Source organism: Convolutriloba macropyga, chromosome 5 (genome assembly GCF_964194025.1).
Source record: "Convolutriloba macropyga chromosome 5, txConMacr16.3, whole genome shotgun sequence".
Classification (NCBI taxonomy): Eukaryota; Metazoa; Xenacoelomorpha; order Acoela; family Convolutidae; genus Convolutriloba; species Convolutriloba macropyga.
In genome coordinates this window covers 30,923,368-30,943,884 of record NC_134472.1, presented here as the reverse complement: position 1 = coordinate 30,943,884, position 20,517 = coordinate 30,923,368, and the positions used below count along the sequence as shown (strand labels likewise).

The following is a 20,517-nucleotide window of genomic DNA, read 5'->3' as shown; positions in this document are numbered from 1 at the left end:
AAATATAACTGGCAAATAACTATTATTATGTTATTCATATTTCAAAATTTTAATTACAGTTTCCTTAAAAAATTTCAACACGCCTAGCGTTTCGCGTACAATTTTCGTATTAATTATTAATAGAGCAATTATTAATAGAGTTTCTACTTAGTATTTGCTCCGTGAAGTACAAGTATGAATATTGCAAATCCAACTCGCCTGGCGAAGTCCGTTTCGCGTAAGTTTAAATCGCAGTCCTCTACTGAAATCAGGATAATAGTAATGTACGTGAGAATCATGCAACTTAGCTCTCAACTATAAGGCCACGAGTCGAAACCATGCAACCTTTTTTTACTTGATCATCTGGTCATGCTGTCATCTTTAAATTGTGTCTGGAGCACAGGGTTCAAATTTCTTCCACCTCAACCTGGCTGAATTGAACTTACTCAATAGTTTTCTTTTTCCTTTTTCTTTTTCTTTGGCCATATTGAAATGATTCGATGATGTATACGTGCTCAGCAAATTGCCGAATTATTCCAGTTGTTTTCTTTGTAGAGTTGATTCGCATTAACTAACAAGTAATCATTTTGCTCGGCTATGAAACAAAATGGATACTAGGTAATTTGATTAAATTAAAATTTTCTGTTCACAGACTAAGGGAGCATTTTATATTCAACTATCACTAAATAGATATAATCATCATTCATCTGAGAATCTTAATATACCACAAATTTGTTTTAAGAAATTTTTCATTGGAAAATGTCTAAATCGTGACCACAATCGTTCTGGTCAACCACCTCCATGTTGGCAACATTCACTCCCAATCCCCACAACACAGTATCAACTAACTCGATATCCCCTGAGTATTCATTAGAATGGAGTGCGGTCGGGTGACGAGTCCACACCCACGCATTCTCCGTTCCCATTCGGAACAGACTGTGGCATTCATACATCAACACAAATCTGTCCTACAGCAATCAAAATGAAAGTATCGTGGAACTAATACACAAAAAAACATGAGCACGCTTCTTTTCATTCTTCGGAATGAAGTTCAAGGCCAAATTGACTTATAATCAGACTGAAGTCCACGCCTATTTGTTGCCGTTAGAAATTAAAGGGTCTGAAATCCTTCAAAACGCAGGATATGATCAAATGTGGGCCCGAGCGGGTTTGAGTCTGATAAGAGGGGATTAGATCCCATCTAAGTCTGACAAGCGGTTGATTGGAGTGCAAGTGAGTCTGATCGTTAAACGCAAATGTGTAAGAGACGAATTCGAACGCACTTAAACGCACAAAAATTTTTGAGCGCATTGATTGAACGCAAAATTTTGAGCGCAAGGAGAGAGAGCCAGATGATCACACGAGCAACTATTTCCAACTAACCATTGATTGCCCTTTCAGGTAGAAATTTTTGTTTCAAAATTTTAATATCCGCAAAACAACGATCTCAAGGCGATGATGACTATTTTTTTTAAAACCTGACCACAGAATAGTAGATTAGAACCAGAATGGCGGCTGTAAAATTCATGGAAGCTGTAATTTTTTGCCAAACAGTTTATGGAACATTTTTGTTTCAAATACCTATCCACATTCATCGTTTCTAAAAACGCATCGGTCACGTGACTTATGTTTGTCTCACTGAAAAGTACCTACAAAAGACACGTTTTGAGCAAAAAATGTTTTGTAAAGAATCCTTATTAAATTTTCGTCTAAATAGATACTTTCCATGAATTATTCACCAAACCACAATCCAAGCCCGTCAAAGCTTTCAACTCCAACAAATTAACTTTTAATTACAAACGCAAAATTCTTCATAGACAATAAATAAATGCCAGGTTTCTCAGATAAGACTGAAAAGTTCTGAGATATCATTTGCTCACTTTTAAATACTGACTGTCCCAGTAAAAACACACAAATTAAACATTATGAAAATCATGCGACAAAATTCACAACTTTTCTCCTGCTTTCTCGAACAATTTAAGCATCTTCTTATAATACTTACGCAAGGATGAACGTTTAGGTATTCTCAGTTGAAAACTGAAGCATTGGGGATTGCGAATTAAAAAAAATGCAATATGTTAGAATGTATTTTTTATTAAGTAAGCAAATTGGGATCATAAGATGGAGCTTGAAGTGATAGCTCATAAGGGAGCATGGTAAGACTCAGTGGCTCAGTTGACTCAGTGAAGAGCACAGGATTGCAATGAATTAAAAGATTGTGAGGTCGCAACCCATAAAGGTCCCACACTTTACTCTCACTATAATGGAGTTGACATAGAATCAATATAATGAGAAAAGAGTTACTCTAATACAATTTTAATATGAAAATTTTGAACCATTCCTTCCGGAGATGCTGATAGCTTCCAGAGATGCTGAAAAAATCTCAACGAAACATAACTTTCGCTTCTATTTGGTTGACAAATTGTGAAAAAAAAATTTGCGCTGAAAATAGTCCTGAAAAGAGTCACAGAAGAAAATTATCTGCAAGGATGATAAAAACTTCTTTTCTTCTACCAAAAATTTAACACCAAAAACTAATTGATTGTTTAACACCAATGGAATTCTTTTTTAACAATATGGCTACAAAAAATCAGGAAATATGAACAAACACATTAAAACCACGAAATTTTTTAGAAAACCCGTATTATCAACGCCATTAAATTCAATGCCTTCCAACGGAAGCCAATAAATACGCTAAAAAATGCGCCAATGGGACGACAATAATGTTTGTCATTCAAAACTAATCAATTAAGCATTACAACAAGTCATTGACTTTGAAAAGAACAAATACAGACAATATCCAAAAACTCAGTAGAAAAGTGCGAGAAGAAAGTGTCGAAGCCATTTGAACCATAAGCCTTTCTATCTGCAAGGATGATAAAAACTTCTTTTCTTCTCAGCCCATATACCAAACAACGTGAGGGATATTTTGTGAAGCTGGAATATCTATCTGATAGAAATTTTTCGGTACAGTAGAAAATTTTTTAAAATCAAGAATAAGATACATTTTCCCAGAAGATTTGTTGTTTAAAATATTTCCTATAAATCATTTCTTTATTTGGCTGAAATAATTTTTAAACAGAATTAAAAGACCAAAATATTTTGTTGAAAAAAAAGTTCATAGTTAAGAATAATATTTACCAATGATACTTAATAATATTAAATCACATTTAATAACAAGGAGGCTCGTTAATGTGCGTTCGCATATGATGTTCCGACCCGAGCTCATCTACATTTTTGACTTAATTGTCACCCAAACGAAGAGATAACAAAAATAGACGTTTGAGTTTAAAAAAATCGTTACAAAGCCTAACTACTAATTGAATTGAATAATGCCATGTCTCATTACAGCGCTCATGAGATCTGCCATTAAAAAGACTACGAGAAAAAAAACAAACAACAAAATAAGCAAAACAAATTTAACACCAAAAACTAATTAATTGTTTAACACCAATGGAATTCTTTTTTAACAATATGGCTACAAAAAATCAGGAAATACGAACAAACACATTAAAACCACAAAATTTTTTAGAAAACCCGTATTATCAACGCCATTAAATTCAATACCTTCCAACGGAAGCCAATAAATACGCTAAAAAATGCGCCAATGGGACGACAACAATGTTTGTCATTCAAAACTAATCAATTAAGCATTACAACAAGTCATTGACTTTGAAAAGACCAAATACAGACAATATCCAAAAACTCAGTAGAAAAGTGCGAGAAGAAAGTGTCGAAGCCATTTGAACCATAAGCTTTTCTATCTGCAAGGATGATAAAAACTTCTTTTCTTCTCAGCCCATATACCAAACAACGTGAGGGATATTTTGTGAAGCTGGAATATCTATCTGATAGAAATTTTTCGGTACAGTAGAAAATTTTTTAAAATCAAGAATAAGATACATTTTCCCAGAAGATTTGTTGTTTAAAATATTTCCTATAAATCATTTCTTTATTTGGCTGAAATAATTTTTAAACAGAATTAAAAGACCAAAATATTTTGTTGAAAAAAATGTTCATAGTTAAGTATAATATTTACCAATGATACTTAATAATATTAAATCACATTTAATAACAAGGAGGCTCGTTAATGTGCGTTCGCATATGATGTTCCGACCCGAGCTCATCTATATTTTTGACTTAATTGTCACCCAAACGAAGAGATAACAAAAATAGACGTTTGAGTTTAAAAAAATCGTTACAAAGCCTGAATACTAATTGAATTGAATAATGCCATGTCTCATTACAGGGCTCATGAGATCTGCCATTAAAAAGACTACGAGAAAAAAAACAAACAACAAAATAAGCAAAACAAATTTAACACCAAAAACTAAGTGTCTAAACTTTTAAGCACCTAGTAACAACGTCCAAACGCAATCAGATAAAACCTTAGTTACGCAAACTTTGCTTTCCCTAACTATACAGCAAATGGAAATTTTTCTTAATGAGACCAGGTAACAAGTCGACAAAGAGAAGAGATCATAAGGCGAAATTCAAAAATCAATCAACATTTTAAACCAACTTTTTTCAAAACTCTTAAATGTCATTCGCTTATAAAGATAAAATTCTTGATAAATTTATTAAAAGTCATTATGGTACTAATGAAATCCGTCTTTGGTTAGACTAAGCCGTGGGAACGGACTAGAGATGCAGAGAAATTTAAAAAATACCAAATATTTGCGAAAACACAAATTATTGAAGCCATTAAATCATTAGTTTTTGTGTAAATATTGTGTTTTTTGAGTTTTTATTTATACTAATTCAGCTCAAAATATACTCAAAGAATGAATAAGTTCATTTGGGCCACATTTGAAAATCATTGGGGTCTGTTATAACCCGAATGTGCTAAAAAAAGAAATACAAATACACAAATACAACACTCACAAAACTTTTATGAAAACGCATATTGTCCAACAAACAAAAATCCAGATATGACATAAAAATAGTATACATGTTAATTTTTTAAATGCAAGGATTTGGATGGGACCTCTCAATGATGAGAAAAAGTTACAAGTTGACGAAAAGAACAACAAAAACTGAAAAATTGAAAACTCTTTGAAAGTAAATAAAATCATAACCTTAAGACTATTTGCTACAAACTGACTGTTACGTACAACATCCGTTATTCAATCTTGAATTACAAATTGATGAGACCAATCAGCATTTTACGGCTACCAAGAGAAAAAAAAGGGCAAAAAGAGCACATCCAAAAAAAAATTAGCAAGAAAACGTCTAATGTCGGAGTCGAAAAAACATTTCAGTATAAATTTTTCTATTTTCAATTAATTGTTTAACACCAATGGGATTCTTTTTTAACAATATGGCTACAAAAAATCAAGAAATATGAACAAACACATTAAAACCACGAAATTTTTTAGAAAACCCGTATTATCAACGCCATTAAATTCAATACCTTCCAACGGAAGCCAATAAATACGCTAAAAAATGCGCCAATGGGACGACAACAATGTTTGTCATTCAAAACTAATCAATTAAGCATTGCAACAAGTCATTGACTTTGAAAAGACCAAATACAGACAATATCCAAAAACTCAGTAGAAAAGTGCGAGAAGAAAGTGTCGAAGCCATTTGAACCATAAGCCTTTCTCTGAAAATTTTATCTATGATCCATTGAACGTCTTCTCTAAACAGATGGGAGTAATCAATAATAGGATAAGATGCTAATGATATGGTTTGAAAAGGAACAAATAATACAAATAAATACAAAATATTTGAAGTTTTTTGAAATCTTGTGACATTGAAATCATATGACCATTATTTTTTACGATAAACCGCTAACCATATTTTTTTGGTTGCAGTAGAAGGATAGGAATCCTGCAGTTACTGAGACTGACGTACAGTGCACGAAAATAAGTTTATGTTTGGCAAATGTTAAAAAAAAATTTGAAAATAAATTTCCAAAGTCTTGACAGCCAATAGCTGTCCCTTTAAAGCACTAGATAGGTTCACTGAATGCTCATTACGAAACTTATTGCACTCTTAGTGAACTAGTCTATGCCATAAGACCCCCAAATTTTAGAAAAACCTCAAAAAAGAAATCAAAATTTTGTTTAAATTTTTGAAAACTCAGAGTCGAAGCCAAAAAAAACACGAGTAATTACTTGAAAACTAATATTTTGTCCATTGGGCTTCCTTTGAATGAAAATGAGGTTTGTGTTTCACGGAACCTCGATATGAAAAGTGATTAGTCTGTAGGTGACTAAAAAAACAAAAAGTTATGAAAAGTTTTTTAAAAAAGGAACTCTCAATTAGAAATCGAATTTACTTTTATAGTAAACTTCCCTATGAGACCGGAACTATTCTTTTTGTCGCCTTTCGTCTAATAGAAACACAAAATCGATTAATTTTGTAGCGTGAAAAGTAATTTTGAATTACTATTTTCATAGAAAAAATCTTAATTTGAAAAAAAATACACTGAAAGTAAACAAAATCGTGCCAAATATCCCGTGTTCACTCAAAAGTCCAATCCTCGATAACTCCTCGAAAAAATATAAAAAATCTTTTTAATTTCGAATTCTACGCTGGACGAGCTTCATAATGATACCACTCACATTTCTCTACGATGAATATATCGATCGGCCAAAATTGTCTGAGCAAAAAAACCCATTTGAGTATATAGTTCCTCCCCCCCACAAGTGAGGTCGGAACAATAATTGTACGAGAGCACGTTTTAAAAATTTTATTCCCGACTCTTGCTTTTCACCTACCTCTTAATTGTTTAAGCCGTAAAACCGTCGTTGTGTAGACTAATATGATATAAATAGCCAAAAATGCAGCACAACATGTTTTTTGAGGTGTATGAGGCAAAAAACTAATAACTTATAATGTCGTGAACTCTTAAAAGAACAACCTCAAACATTCCTAGAAATAAGCCGAAAATTATCTTATAAATTGACAAAAAATATGTTTGCAGCCCGTATAGCCGAAAAACTGGAGTTTTTTCCCTGCAACCTAATGCAGAAAGAATTTCAATGGCGGGTTTTTGTAACATATTAGCATTTCGAAATTGTCACTTGCCAACAAATCAAATTTTAGTGAGAGGAAAAGGGGATGACAAAAGTTCCCTTTCAGAGAGTGGAACCGCATTTACATATTTTCCATAATGTTTAGAACAGTTTCACTTCAATAAGGTTCTATACACACTTTGTCGAAGAGAAGCACATGGTAAGTGTACAGTCGCTTGCGACGAGGGAATCCACAGTTGTACATAACTGACATAGAGCCACGTGATTGATTCACTTGTTTAAACTCTCCAGAACATTCTAGAATTTTCTTCTTGATTAATGAGGCTCGGCTGATTCGAGTGACAAGGTGACCTATAAAATCAATTGAAAAATTTTTCTAGAGTGCATTTCGCGTTTTTACGAAGACGCAGAGTAAACAACGCAAAGTACACGTTAAATTAAACTGAAGTGATCTCAGTGGGATGGCTAGTTGCACTACAGTGGGATGGCTAGTTGATTTGTGTACCCGGCTTGGGGTTTGGTGGTGATTTTTTGTAAGAAATGCGGTGAAAAAAATAATTTTCACCGCGTAATTCACATCTTTTTGCGGTGAATGCGGTGAATGGTGATGAATTATTTATTTTCACTACGTTCTCCGTGCTCTTACAAAAAAAGAAACTTCTGTAAACGGGTTCGAACCCCTCACCTCCTGCATGTCTTCAACTTCTTATTCCACTGCTCCAACTGTCACTAAATTCTATGAAAATTCTTGTGAATATAAATCAGATTCAAAAAATGGTGGAAAACAAAAGCGGTGAAATTTGGAAGAAATGCGGTGAAAACCTCGAACCGGGTAGTTAAAATTATGGAGCAACTCCAATATGGAAAAAACAATGAGAATATTTCTTTTCAAATGTTTGCCGTTCAGGTTCACGCTCTTCATAGTTCCATTTCGCGGGTTCTGAATTTATGCCGGCCAGTAGTTGGCCCTGCCTATTGTAACCAGGGTTGAGGTCCCAGACCGAATCAAGTAAGCCCCGACCAAAAATGAACGTACGAGGAGGGCGTCATGCATTCAAAATTACATAGTCTGGAATCATCGAAAGACGCACGACAGCCTGAACATGAACTCTGAAACTCTGGACTTGAATTGAGTAACACTTTTTATATCGAAAAGTCTGGACATAAACGCACTATATTAGTAACTAAATAAATCTAAGCGAGAAATATACCAAAATGCGTTATTTTTCTTAGCCAATCAGAATCGAGTATTTAAATACGCATAGAAATCGTTCCAATTTACGTATAAAGCTCGGAAAAAGTGCAAATAACATAATTTCAAGTAAATCTAATCATAAGACCTATCAAATAAGACATGGTTCGGCTTAATAATTTTCGGGTTTTTGGATTCATTGGTACAAAATGGTGACTGGCATTGAACTATTTCGTTATCAGACAAAATACCGGCCAAATGAGCATCAAAAATTGCCGTCTAAAAAACCACTTGTTGCTATCACCAATACGAATACGTTGCTTTATACGATCTTATTACGTTGATTTATAGCACTATATGCTGCTTATACATCGTTTAGACTGAATTGACTCGATACGAAAGTGTTTTACACCTTTATATTGGCGCCGCTCCTTCACACTGATCCACCTTTAGTTTCAGAAACAGAAACCATTGTCTTGTGCAACCATTGGAGGCAAGGTATTTATACATACCCCCCGGTGGAATTAAGAGGGCTGGAAGTAGCACCGATTACTCTTGTCAAGTGACTTACAGCTGGAAAGCTCGATCCGAATGAAACGTGCTATCTCTTGTTTGTCGGGATTCGAACTCATCTGCAAGTTTAAGTTATATATGACAATGCAGATTGTTTTATTCCACCGGACATCGGAGAGCGTAGACGGTTGTTGTGTGGGCAGGGTCGGAAGATGTCCGGAACCCCTGAACAGGACAGATGATGATCTCTTCTGGAGGGACTAACTTCTTCATGCCATCGCTCCCAAACAATTACGAGAAGTCTCACATTCCAATACTCTTTCCAATAACAGGGATACATCCAGTAAACATGCAAAGATGAGTGTGCGCAATGCTCATGTCCTTAGATGATCCAAACAGAGGGTGATTTTATGCAACTGATGCAACAAAAAACTGTAAGACAGAACATTAATGAATTTTTTTTTGCTGTTTTGTGTGAAGGCCCCCCCCCCCGCAAACATAATTTTTGAGACGAAAAACATCGACTTCGAAAATTTTTGGTCGAATTGTCAAAAGTTTGTAAAAAGTGATCAAGTCGGTTCGAATATCAAAAAATACCCCTGATATAGAGAAAATAGAGAAAACATTATGCTAAATTGTTCATTTTTGAAAAATTTTGGTCAATTTTGATGCAATTCTAAAAACTTTAGAAAATCAAAACCGAATAAAGATAAACCGTATTTTCGAGCTTAAATACGATTAGTTTACTGGATTACCGTTCCGTAATCAAGAATTTGCAGAAAAAATTGACCAGAATTTTGAAAAAAAAATTGACTAAAGCATAAAATTTTGACAAATTCGTCAAAATTATTATTTTCAAAGAGAAGTTTCGTTAATTGAGTGAAACTTAATACACACAGCAATGTTGTGAAGAAATTCACAACCTCTGGCCTAAAGAAAAAATTATCGAATTCTCAGAATTTTTTCTCGTCGCTCGTTCATGTAACGTTTCTCGTACGCGTCTTTTTTGTCCTTTCACTCGTCAACTGTCAGTGTTCCGTTTTTTCTCAATAACGTCGCTCTCCCAAAACTTTGCTTTTCGTTTTCTTCGCTACTTTTCCAATTTTCGATGTAGCATGTCATATGTGATGAAGTATGTTGTTGTTTTTGCTGTAGTATGTTGAGTATGCTAGTATGCTGGTTTGTTGTTTAGGTCTTATAGCTTTCTAGGGTGTGACTTAAGTTTATTCTCGAGTTACGGCTGGATTGTCCTTTGACTTTTCAACTTTACTAATTTACTAGCTTCCTGCTGTAGTATATTAATTTTTGCTGCTCTATGTTTGCGTGTAACTGTATGATTGTTAGTTGGTTTGGTTTTTTGCCTTCTGGGGTGTGACTTAATTTTATTCTGGAGTTACGGCTAGATTGTTTCTTAACTTTTCCAGCTTTCATAGACTACAGAAGCACTGCGTATTACTTAAATTTTGCTGTAGTTTGTTTAATATTGTTGGTATGCTGATCGGTTGTTTAGGTTTGAATACTGCTAGGGTGTGACTTAAGTTTATTCTAGAGTTACGGCTAGTAAATTTCTTGCTCTTTTCTTCCATTTAGTATACTACTGCTTTGCCGTAAATTCGTTCGTTATTTGTATATATTAAGCCCCATAATGACATGTGCTAGTTTGTCTCTTGCAGTAGCATCTCTCCTCCTTCCTAGGGTGTGACTTAAGTTTGTTCTGGAGTTACGGCTAGTTTGTTTGGTTGAGTTTGTTGCTGCGGTCTGCTAGCATAGTGGTTCCCGACCTCCCCGCTCGCTGCGTAATCGTCTCCCGCCCGTTCCGACCCGCCTTTCTGTTTCGTTGCGCGCTACTCGCTCAACGCCTCCGTTCCGTCCGTCTCGTTTCCCGTTTCTTCGTGCGTTGCTCGTTCAGCGTTTCCGTCCCGTCCGTTGCGTCGCCCGTTTACTACCCGCGTTTTCGCCAGTTCCGTTCCGTTCCCTGTTGCGTTGCGCGTCGTTCGCCCGTCCTTCCCGTCCCGTCCACTTCGTTTCCCGTTTCGTCGTGCTTCGTCCACCCAGTCCTCTTTACCCGGTTGCCTGTGTTCCTGTTTAGTCTCACGTTGCTTTCAAGCACGTTAGACGCCCTCTCTAATTTTTCACTCACTTTCGCCGAGTAATTCATTACTCGGTAACTTCTTTTCTGCTCTTCGACGTCTTGATTCCCAAGTCGTCGTCATTTGGGTTCGGTATAACCCTCATTCCACGTGTTTGGTTGAAAGTTATCTTCATTGTTAAATTAGCCAGTTCAATTTCATGGCCGAACAGCAAGAGAAATTGAAAAAGCTCTTTAGTGCAAGATCTAATCTAGAATCTGAGTTATGTAACATCCATAAGGACATCACAGATGCCATAGATCGTCAAGACAGGAGGGTTAAAGTTGAACACTTGGTTTCTAAGTTGAAGGATGTCTTCAGTAAATTGGTGGAGAAGAATGAAGAACTATTTGACTTGGCCAGCAAAGCAGAGAACCCAGAATCAATTTACCCTGTCCTTGAGCAATGGTTGGATGATGTAACTAAGAACAATGATAAATTTTTGCTTGCGGCTAGAAGCTATATTGACTCAGTTGCTCACCGAGACACCGTATGTGAGGGCGTTAAACCTCAAGGGCAGTCTAAGAGAAGTTCACGTCGATTAGCATCATCAATGTCTAGCCAGCGTAAACATGACTTTCTAATGGCAAAACTAAAACGCGAAGAGGCCGAGAAACAAGAACAAGCTGCCATGCGCCTCGCTAAACAAAAACACGAAATTGCCATGAGAAAAAAGGAACTTGAAATACAAATGGAGCAGATGGCACTTCAAGAATTGGAGGAAGACCACCGCCAGCGTGTTGCCGCAGCTAAATTAGATGAGGCTGAATTAATGGATAATCATTCATTGTTTAGTCACCGCTCAAGTGAACTGAATTTGCTAAAAGATAGGGGATCAGATAGAAGTCAGGGACTTGTTCAGGATTGGGTAAACTCGTTTCCAGCAGGCAATTCAAGTGAGTTAAACTTTTCTCGTCCTGGTTCAGCAACCGCCGACCCTCCTGTTAAAGATACCCCTAGTAATCCTCCAGAAAACACAAGTAATGTTGCCGATAACTTACATCATCTTGAAATGCTTTCTCAGTACACACGGCCAGGAGGTGCAATTTCGGTTGCCCAGCAGGAAGCTTTGTATCGGGAATATCTCCAGGGTCAACTGCAGCAATCACTCAGTGATCAAAGGGCACATAGTCCCTCAGGCAGTGGTAAGGTGAACCAAGTGAACCAAGTACCAGTCGACGTACAGAATGTTGCACTTCCACCACTTCAGCCACCTATGCAACCTCCCCGGCCACTGTCACCCGCTATGGCACCAACGATCGCCATCTTTGTACCTGATTTTTCAACAAACCCCCAAATAAATCAATTCTTGGGTCCAAAAAGCTCAAGTGTGCCTTGTCAACTACATATGTCAATGCCTCATGTTCCGCAACAACAGAATCCACCTCAAAGTAACATTCAACACCAAACACAAGTCCCTATTGCCCATTCCTCGCATAATGTACCTCCACTTCTAAACCCACTCGTGAACCGGCCTCCTGTATTCCGGCCTCAACAATTATATAATCCTCAGCCTCCCGTGGTTCAGTCGCCCATTCCAGCGGGCGCAACAACATACCTACCCGTCCCCAACAATCCACAACAAAACATTGTCCATTAACCTCAAGCCCGCCTGTTACCATGCTCTACCGCACCCAAACTTCCCCTTAACCGTAACCCCGATTTAAATTTGTGGCGTTTTCCTCAGAATACTCCCCCAAATTTGAACCAGGCTAAAAATAATGCAACCGTCTTCAACAACGTTCAACCGAACCTGCCCCCAAGAACTGCTGACCCCACCGTCATCCATCCCATCTTGCAGTTGAATGCACAACAAAATCTTAATAGCAACCACGCAGCAACCTGTAGCATCCCTGTTAACCCCTTTAGTACAACTACTAACATAGCGCCACCTTTTGTCACGCCGATTATACAGCCCACATATGGGCATACTGCCCCGATACCATTGTGTTTGGGTGGCCCACTGCATCCCACGCCTCCAGCACCAGCATCCAAAAATGCAAGTTTGATTAAGGCATTCACTGACGCCTTATCTAGCAAGAGGAATGACCCACTACCCGAATGGAAGTTGTCCCAATACAATGGGTATCCTCTACAGTGGCATGGTATGGTCAGTTTAAAAGCGCAATTGACTCTCAGTCCTTAACTGATGATGTAAAATTGACATACTTTAAGACCCTCGTAACAGGTAAAGCTAAAACAGCTATAGCTGAGTTCGCCTACTGCGGCGCAATGTACAAAGACGCACTGAGGACCTTAGAACGTAAATTTGGCCAACCACAGGTGGTCGTAAGTGCACATTTGGACAAACTCAACAGCTTTCCACCATTGAAGATGCACAATAGCGATAACATCATTAACTACTCGGGGTGCATTTCAAGTCTTGTCGGGGTATTTAAATCGCTGTCATACGATTCGGATTTAAAGAGTGCTGCGCTTCTCAACACCGCCGTACAGAAGCAACCACCCAATATGAAGGAGTCATGGTCACTCTTCACGGTCAAAAATCATTGGGTGAAACCTATTCTTCTTGATTTCAACGTTTGGTTAAAAGAGAAGGCCGAAGCGCACGATTTAATGAAGAATACCGCAACTAAAGCAAGGACTGAGGATACCATCAACTCAGTAACAAGATCAAAAGTTGCTTCGAAGGCATTCGCTGCAAATACGCAACACAAGAGTAACCTTAAGCCGCAATAGAAATCTCCGTTAACATCAATCTCTAGTTGCATTGTATGCAAAGGCAGCCACCGGTTGTGGGAATGCCGTGTCTTTAAGGAAAAGACACCCACGCAGAGAGCCAAGGTCGTGGCTGAGGCAAAGCTCTGTTTCTCTTGTTTGCGTGATAAATACATGTTTAGGCAATGCCCAAGTCCCCGTAAGTGTAGGAAAGATGGTTGCAACAGCTCCCATAACACCTTACTTCATGGAGCTGAAAAGGTTTTTCCAGCTAAACCCTCAACAAACAACAACATCGATACTTCGAAGTCGAACGCAGGTAGTAGTAGGCCATCTACTGGTCAACAGCAACCAAGCAAAACAACCACTTTGTCTTCCGCGACGGATGTTAAAGGCCTCCTTCAGGTCACGGAACTGAAACTTACTAATTCTCCTGGTACCAATACTACGGCGTTGATTTTATGCGATACCGCTTGCAGTAACTCTTGGGTGTCCGATAGTCTCGCAGCTAGACTCGGTTTGCAGGGTACCGCATTAAAACGGACCGTCAATGGTATAAACACGGAAGAACTCATAGACACAAAGGTGGTTCAATTGACTGTGACACCTCATAAAGACCAAGACTTCGAAGCATTCACTGTGCGTCCTTACGTGAGGGAAACATTAAACGTAGGTTCTGACATCATTGACGTCAAGTCCATGCAAGAAACTTACCCACATTTGGCAGTTCTATATCCAGTAAAATATAGCTATGGAGAAATTGAGATGACACTTGGACAGGATGTCTACCATGCCATCCGCCCGTTAGAGTATTTTTCAGCCGACGAAAAGTGCTCACCGTTCGCTGTCCGCTTGCCCATAGGTTGGGTTTTAAGTGGCCCACTCCCGTCAAGTTCAAGTTTAGTCTCGGTGTGTTTCAAAGCCAATATTGAACCGGATTTTGAATTAGCTTGTCAGGTTAAATCTTGGTATGATATGGAATCGTACGGCGCGTTCAAGCAAATTGACCCACGATCCGCAGCGGATGCTCGCTCGCAGGAAATACTTGAAACAACAACTTTCCATAACGGCCAAAGATACGATGTCGGTATGTTATGGGCTGATGACAACATCCAACTCCCGAATAACTACTTTTCATCACTGGTACAACTCAAGTCTCTCGAAAAGCGGCTCTCGAGAGATACATCAATGAAAGAAAATTATGCTAGTACCATCCGTGAAGACTTGAAAAAAGGTTACTTGAATAGAGTCCCTGATGCTCACAAGGTCGAGCAGCGGTCGAATAAAGAGTGGTACCTACTACATCATCCCGAACAAACCGGGGAAAGTGCGTAGGGTATTAAATGGTGCAGCAAAGTTCCACGGTACTTCTTTGAATAAATCTTTGCTCACTGGCCCCGACCTGCTGCAAAACCTAATCCACGTACTACTTAGGTTCCGTCAACATCAATTCGCCGTGTCCGCAGATATTGAGGGTATGTTCTCCAATTGGGTGTCCCTGACTGTGACCAGCCATCACTGCGTTTTTTGTGGCGGCAGGACACCACAACAAATGTTGTAGTGTATCAATACACGCACCATATATTTGGGGCTGAATACTCGCCCACATGCGCTAACTATGCACTGCAACGCACGGCCCGAGACAATGTTATTCAGTACCCGGAAGCAACCAAAGCCGTCCTAGAAAACTTCTACATGGACGATTACTTGGATTCGGTGGAGTCACCTGAGAGGGCTCTCTAAAGATCGAAGGAGTTGGTGCAACTTCTCTATCTAGGTGGGTTCAAGCTTACTAAGTTTGTAAGCAATGTACCAAATCTGGCTGATCAAATTGATGGGTCACCTCAGTCCACCGAACCAAAAGTAATTGCCTCATCTAAGGAGGAATCTTCACACGTGCTTGGGTTGAAATGGGATTTCAACAATGATACTCTAGTTGTGAGTCGGGGTACCTCCAGTACAGTAACTAAGTCTTTAACACAACGCTTGGCATTGAGCCTAGTGTCTAAGGTATTCGATCCCATCGGCCTAGTGGCACCATTCACCGTTGGTGCCCGACTAAAGGACATCTGGCGTGCCAGCGAGCAACATTGGGATGAAGAATTACCAAAGGGCACTGCTGAAAGGTTCCTCGAATGGAGTGTAGAACTACCCAAGCTTGCCGCAATCACTACACCAAGGGGCTACTTTTCCGGAAACTTTGAACACCTGGAACTCCTCATGTTTGGCGATAGTTCACAAGAAGTTTTCAGTGCCGTTGCATTTCTCCGAGCTCGAGTAACTACTTCGAGTGGGCCCCAAACGGAGCTTGCGTTTGTCCTGGGTAAAGCTCGCGTAGCACCTATGAAGGTCATGACTGTTCCAAAGCTGGAATTACAGGCAGCGCTACTGGCCGCTCGATTGAAACAAGATATCTGTCGAGCTCTCACAGTAAAAGTCAACAGGGTTTTCATGTGGACCGACAGCACCACTGTCTTGCAATGGCCTAACTCTGCAACCAAGCACCCAATATTTATTGCAAACCGTGTTTGCGATATCTTAGAACACACTAGCGTTGACGAATGGAAGCACGTTGCCTCAAGCGATAATCCGGCAGACGCCGGCACTCGTGGTATGTCCGTTAAGGTTTTGCAATCAAGTAGCTGGGTGAGAGGTCCAGATTTCTTAAGAACCAAGCAATTCCCGTTCGAACCAAGCACTGAAGTAGTTAATAACATCAAACTTGGTATAGTAACTAAGGAAACAGACAAAACCAATACATCATTGGCCGCATCCGTAACAAAGTCACCTAAGGAATCGCCCCCGCAACTAATTCCCTTCGATAAGTACAGTTCTTATCAGAAGTTGCTACGGATAACAGCGTACGCACTCCGCTTGTTACCTTCTCACGAATGTTACCGTAATGTCGATGGTAGCATCACAGACCCCACGGAGCTTGACGAAGCCGAGCGTCATCTCCAGTATCTTGTACAAGGGGAGTCATTCAATGCAGAGAGAAAAGATCTTCTCGAAAACAAACCCGTTAAACGGAGTAGCCGTATTGCCCCGTTTTCTCCCTTTATTTGGCCAAACCGTCTATTTCGATCGGCAGGCCGCCTCAAGCGGTTGGTCGAAGTTGACTTTGATGTAAAACATCCTATCGTTCTTGATGAACGCCATCCATATGTAAAGTTGTTCCTTAGGCACAACCACGTTAAACATCATCATCAAGGTATTGACTACCTGCGGGCTAAAATACAGGAACGTTATACCATCCTCAAGTTACGATCCTCACTGCGTTCAATTAAATCAAACTGCGTCACGTGCAGAAAGTTCCGAGCTGCCACTATCCAACCAATCATGGCTGACCTCCCAGTAGAAAGACTCGCATACCAGTCTCCTCCCTTCACAAACACCGGGGTCGACTACTTCGGCCCGCTGTATGTTACTGTACGTAGGACTACCGAGAAGAGGTGGGGTTTCCTCTTCACATGCTTAACTACTCGAGCCGTTCATGTAGAAATTGTTCCTTCCATGGACGCCAGTTCGTGTGTAATGGGAGTGGAGCGGTTCGTCTCCCGTCGGGGTACACCAGCCATTTTTTGGTCAGACAATGGCACTAACTTTGTTGGCGCGGAAAAAGAACTACGCGAGAACATCGAAAAGTGGAACACCATCAACATCGCCGTGGAACTTGCCCACAAAGGCATCAAGTGGAGGTTCAACCCGCCCAGTGCGCCACACCAAGGTGGCATCTGTGAGAGGCTAGTACGTAGTTTCAAGCGCGTACTTTACACAATCCTTGGAACACGTCGCCTCACAGATGAGGTTTTAAGTACCACTTTTTGTCTGGTCGAACATGCACTTAATTCACGTCCGTTAACGCCCGTAAGCGCCGACCCGTCCGACCTAGGCGCATTAACACCTAATCACTTTCTCCTCGGTAACCAAGCACGTAGTCTCCCGTCCATCATTGGTGTAGATGAATTTGATCATCGTAAACGTTACGCCCGCGCGCAGTCCTACGCTAACGCTATTTGGTCTCGTTGGATCAAAGAATACGTACCGGCGCTGAACCGACGTTCCAAGTGGCAGACGCCTGCTGAGCATCACCTTAAGACCGGTGATTTGGTTTGGGTAGTTCAAGAGAATAACCCAAGGGGTTACTACCCCACTGCTCGGATCACTGAACTCCGTTACGGTTCCGACAGCGTCGCACGCTCCGCCGTATTGCGCACGTCCTCCGGATCGCTCGTTCGCCCGCTTGTAAAATTAGTACCCATTCTCCCAGCATCTTCTTCTGGGCCGGAGGATATTAGTAACTAAATCAATCTAAGCGAGAAATATACCAAAATGCGTTATTTTTCTTAGCCAATCACAATCGAGTATTTAAATACGCATAGAAATCGTTCCAATTTACGTATAAAGCTCGGAAAAAGTGCAAATAACATAATTTCAAGTTAGTCTAATCATAAGACCTATCAAATAAGACATGATTCGGCTTAATAATTTTCGGGTTTTTGGATTCATTGGTACAAAATGGTGACTGGCATTGAACTATTTCGTTATCAGACAAAATACCGGCCAAATGAGCATCAAAAATTGCCGTCTAATAAACCATTTGTTGCTATCACCAATACGAATACGTTGCTTTATACGATCTTATTGCGTTGATTTATAGCACTATAAGTTGCTTATACATCGTTTAGACTGAATTGACTCGATAAGAAAGTGTTTTACACCTTTATACACTAATTTTTTCAGCCTTGTTAAAAAACTTAACAGCTATCGCATGACTTTTAGCACTCTCACTCCAGAGTACCAACTCAAGCGGGCAGTTTTCGAAGCCGAAAGCCGAATATCTCTTGAAAAAATTAAATAGCAAGATGTTGAATGCGAAAAGAGTTGCACTCACTCTTTCGCGCTGTATTAAAATTTTTGACTTCTTGAGTTATAGAAAGTGGCTGAAGTTGGAAGAAATCACTTTCATGCCTTAGAAGCCAGAGTAGATCAAATTCAGCCGTAAATGAATTGCAATGCTTTTCTTTGAGTATAACCAAAGTTTGTAAATTCCTACAACCCAGATAATAATTTTCAAAGGTTTGTAAATGAAATGAACAAGTTTTGCTAACTCCAAATACTAAAGATATGAGTAGTCATTGCAAACTGTCTGATTATTTTGAACGCATGAAAGTCTGGAAAAGAACCTTGTTCACCGATCGACACCTCTTACTGGTATATAAAAAGTGGTAGCATTGAAAAATCTTGGAAAAAAATCTGTTCTTGACTAATTTTTGTTCAATTTTCTGTTCTCGAAGAATAAATCAGGTATGTAGGTTCAAAATCTTCCAGCTCCGACTTCGAGAAAAGTTTGAGATATAAAAGTATTATCAATTTCATGCTTCAAACAATAGAAAAACTTTGAAGCATTATATTAACTGAATTTCTACTTGAAAATTAAATCGTTGTGTGCTTAATGTTTATTCATTTAACTGAGATGAAAAACTTTAATGAAAAAGATAGCGGTGTTTTGCACTGCAATTAGAACGCGTACAACATTTAGCTCAATTCAAATTACTCCGCGCTACAATGGTCTACTTCAAACGTGAACCACGAAACTGAGAACGAAGCATTCGAAATCGAGATGCAACCAATTAATATATATTCCAAAATTTTCGAAGGAATGAAATTCTCGTGAAATTTGGTTTTTTGATCTTTGAAACAAGTCATTGAACGTTACAGAACAAAATTAAATATAATAGAATTATTGGCAACTTTTCCGTAAATACTCTAATAGCATTAAGTTATCAAACTCATCGGTCTAAAATCGTTTTCTTGTCTAGAAAACTATATGATATATAAGACGCAATGAAGCTGACGTAGTTATTGTTTTAGTATGATAATAGGGTACTAAGAAAGGAGGGTTATCTTCCGAATTAATACATGGGATAATAGGAGGTTATACTGGGCGGTGATACATGTAAATCATTTGACTAGCTTTCTGTCGTATATGAGTTAATTGTCCTTGGTGTTGATACATGTAAAACTAGATTTCTTACGTCGCACATGGCGCAAAATCGTCGATACGAGCAGCTTGAATTGATTTCGGTGGAGATGTGAAATTTTGAATTTAATGCGGCTATAGTGACGAGCTTTTCTCAGTAAGAGTTAATGAAACCATAGGGCTACCATTGCTACAGTTGATTTGAAGAGTATTCACGAAACTTACAAGGAAGTCGAAAAAGAATATTAAGAATACGGTGAACGGATTTAATTTTATAAAGCTACTTGTCTTCATTTGGATCCTCAGATTGAGTTAGATATAACCTTGAAACTAGGACCTTATGGTGGTTTGATTGGCATCGTCATTTCAGCACTCGACAAATATTTTAAACCATTCAAAATTTTCTAACCGATCAGAATTGACTGCATGCGATAGCTCACGACACTTGAGATTTCGTATTTGAATATAGTGAAAGGGGACCAAGCTATTCTTACGCCTTACTTTGTCCAGTGACAATTGAGTACCTTTGTCATGACACTTGAATTGATTTTTGTTTATTTGTAAATTTCTTCAAATTCTTCAAATTTTCTCAGTTGTCAGTAATGACAAAATCCGGTTGTTCATGAATTTAAAGGCCTTCGAAGTAGAAAAATCTGGATTTGTAATGAATGAACTTGCGTTATCTACCGGAAATTTCAACGGCATATTTTCTTTTTTTACATACAAACTCATTTAAGATACTTTCTTTGAATAAGGAAGGATTTTTTCTGTGCATATCTAATTTACTTCATTGTTTCTCGCGGGAGACAGGAGAGTACCCTTATCACTATTTACAACATATTTTTCAAAGTACAGTTCTTCGACTTCCCTTTTCTGATTTTTACGAAAGGGGATCAGAAAAAACGGAAACTTTATGGCATCTGTTACAAAAATGTTACCAGCTTAGAAACATATTTTTGCCCAACAATTGAACACTTGAAATTATATCGGTGGACACCAGTTTGTGAATTACAAGCACCGAGTTGCCAAAAAAGACAAAGAAGCAAACATAGTGCC

The 20,517-nt window shown here is 38.8% G+C and overlaps 1 protein-coding gene across 1 annotated transcript in view; it reads right to left on the bottom strand.

Moving 5' to 3' along the window:
• Positions 1-593: 593 nt before the first annotated feature.
• Positions 594-20,517, bottom strand: part of LOC142339947 (apolipoprotein D-like) — a 31,380-nt gene continuing 11,456 nt past the window's right edge. Inside the window, exons 2-3 of the mRNA XM_075390316.1 lie at positions 7,144-7,316; positions 594-947 (exon numbers count right to left, since the gene is read on the bottom strand). Of these exons, the coding sequence (XP_075246431.1) occupies positions 729-947; positions 7,144-7,316 (392 nt within the window). The 3' untranslated portion in view covers positions 594-728. The remainder of the gene's footprint in view (positions 948-7,143; positions 7,317-20,517) is intronic.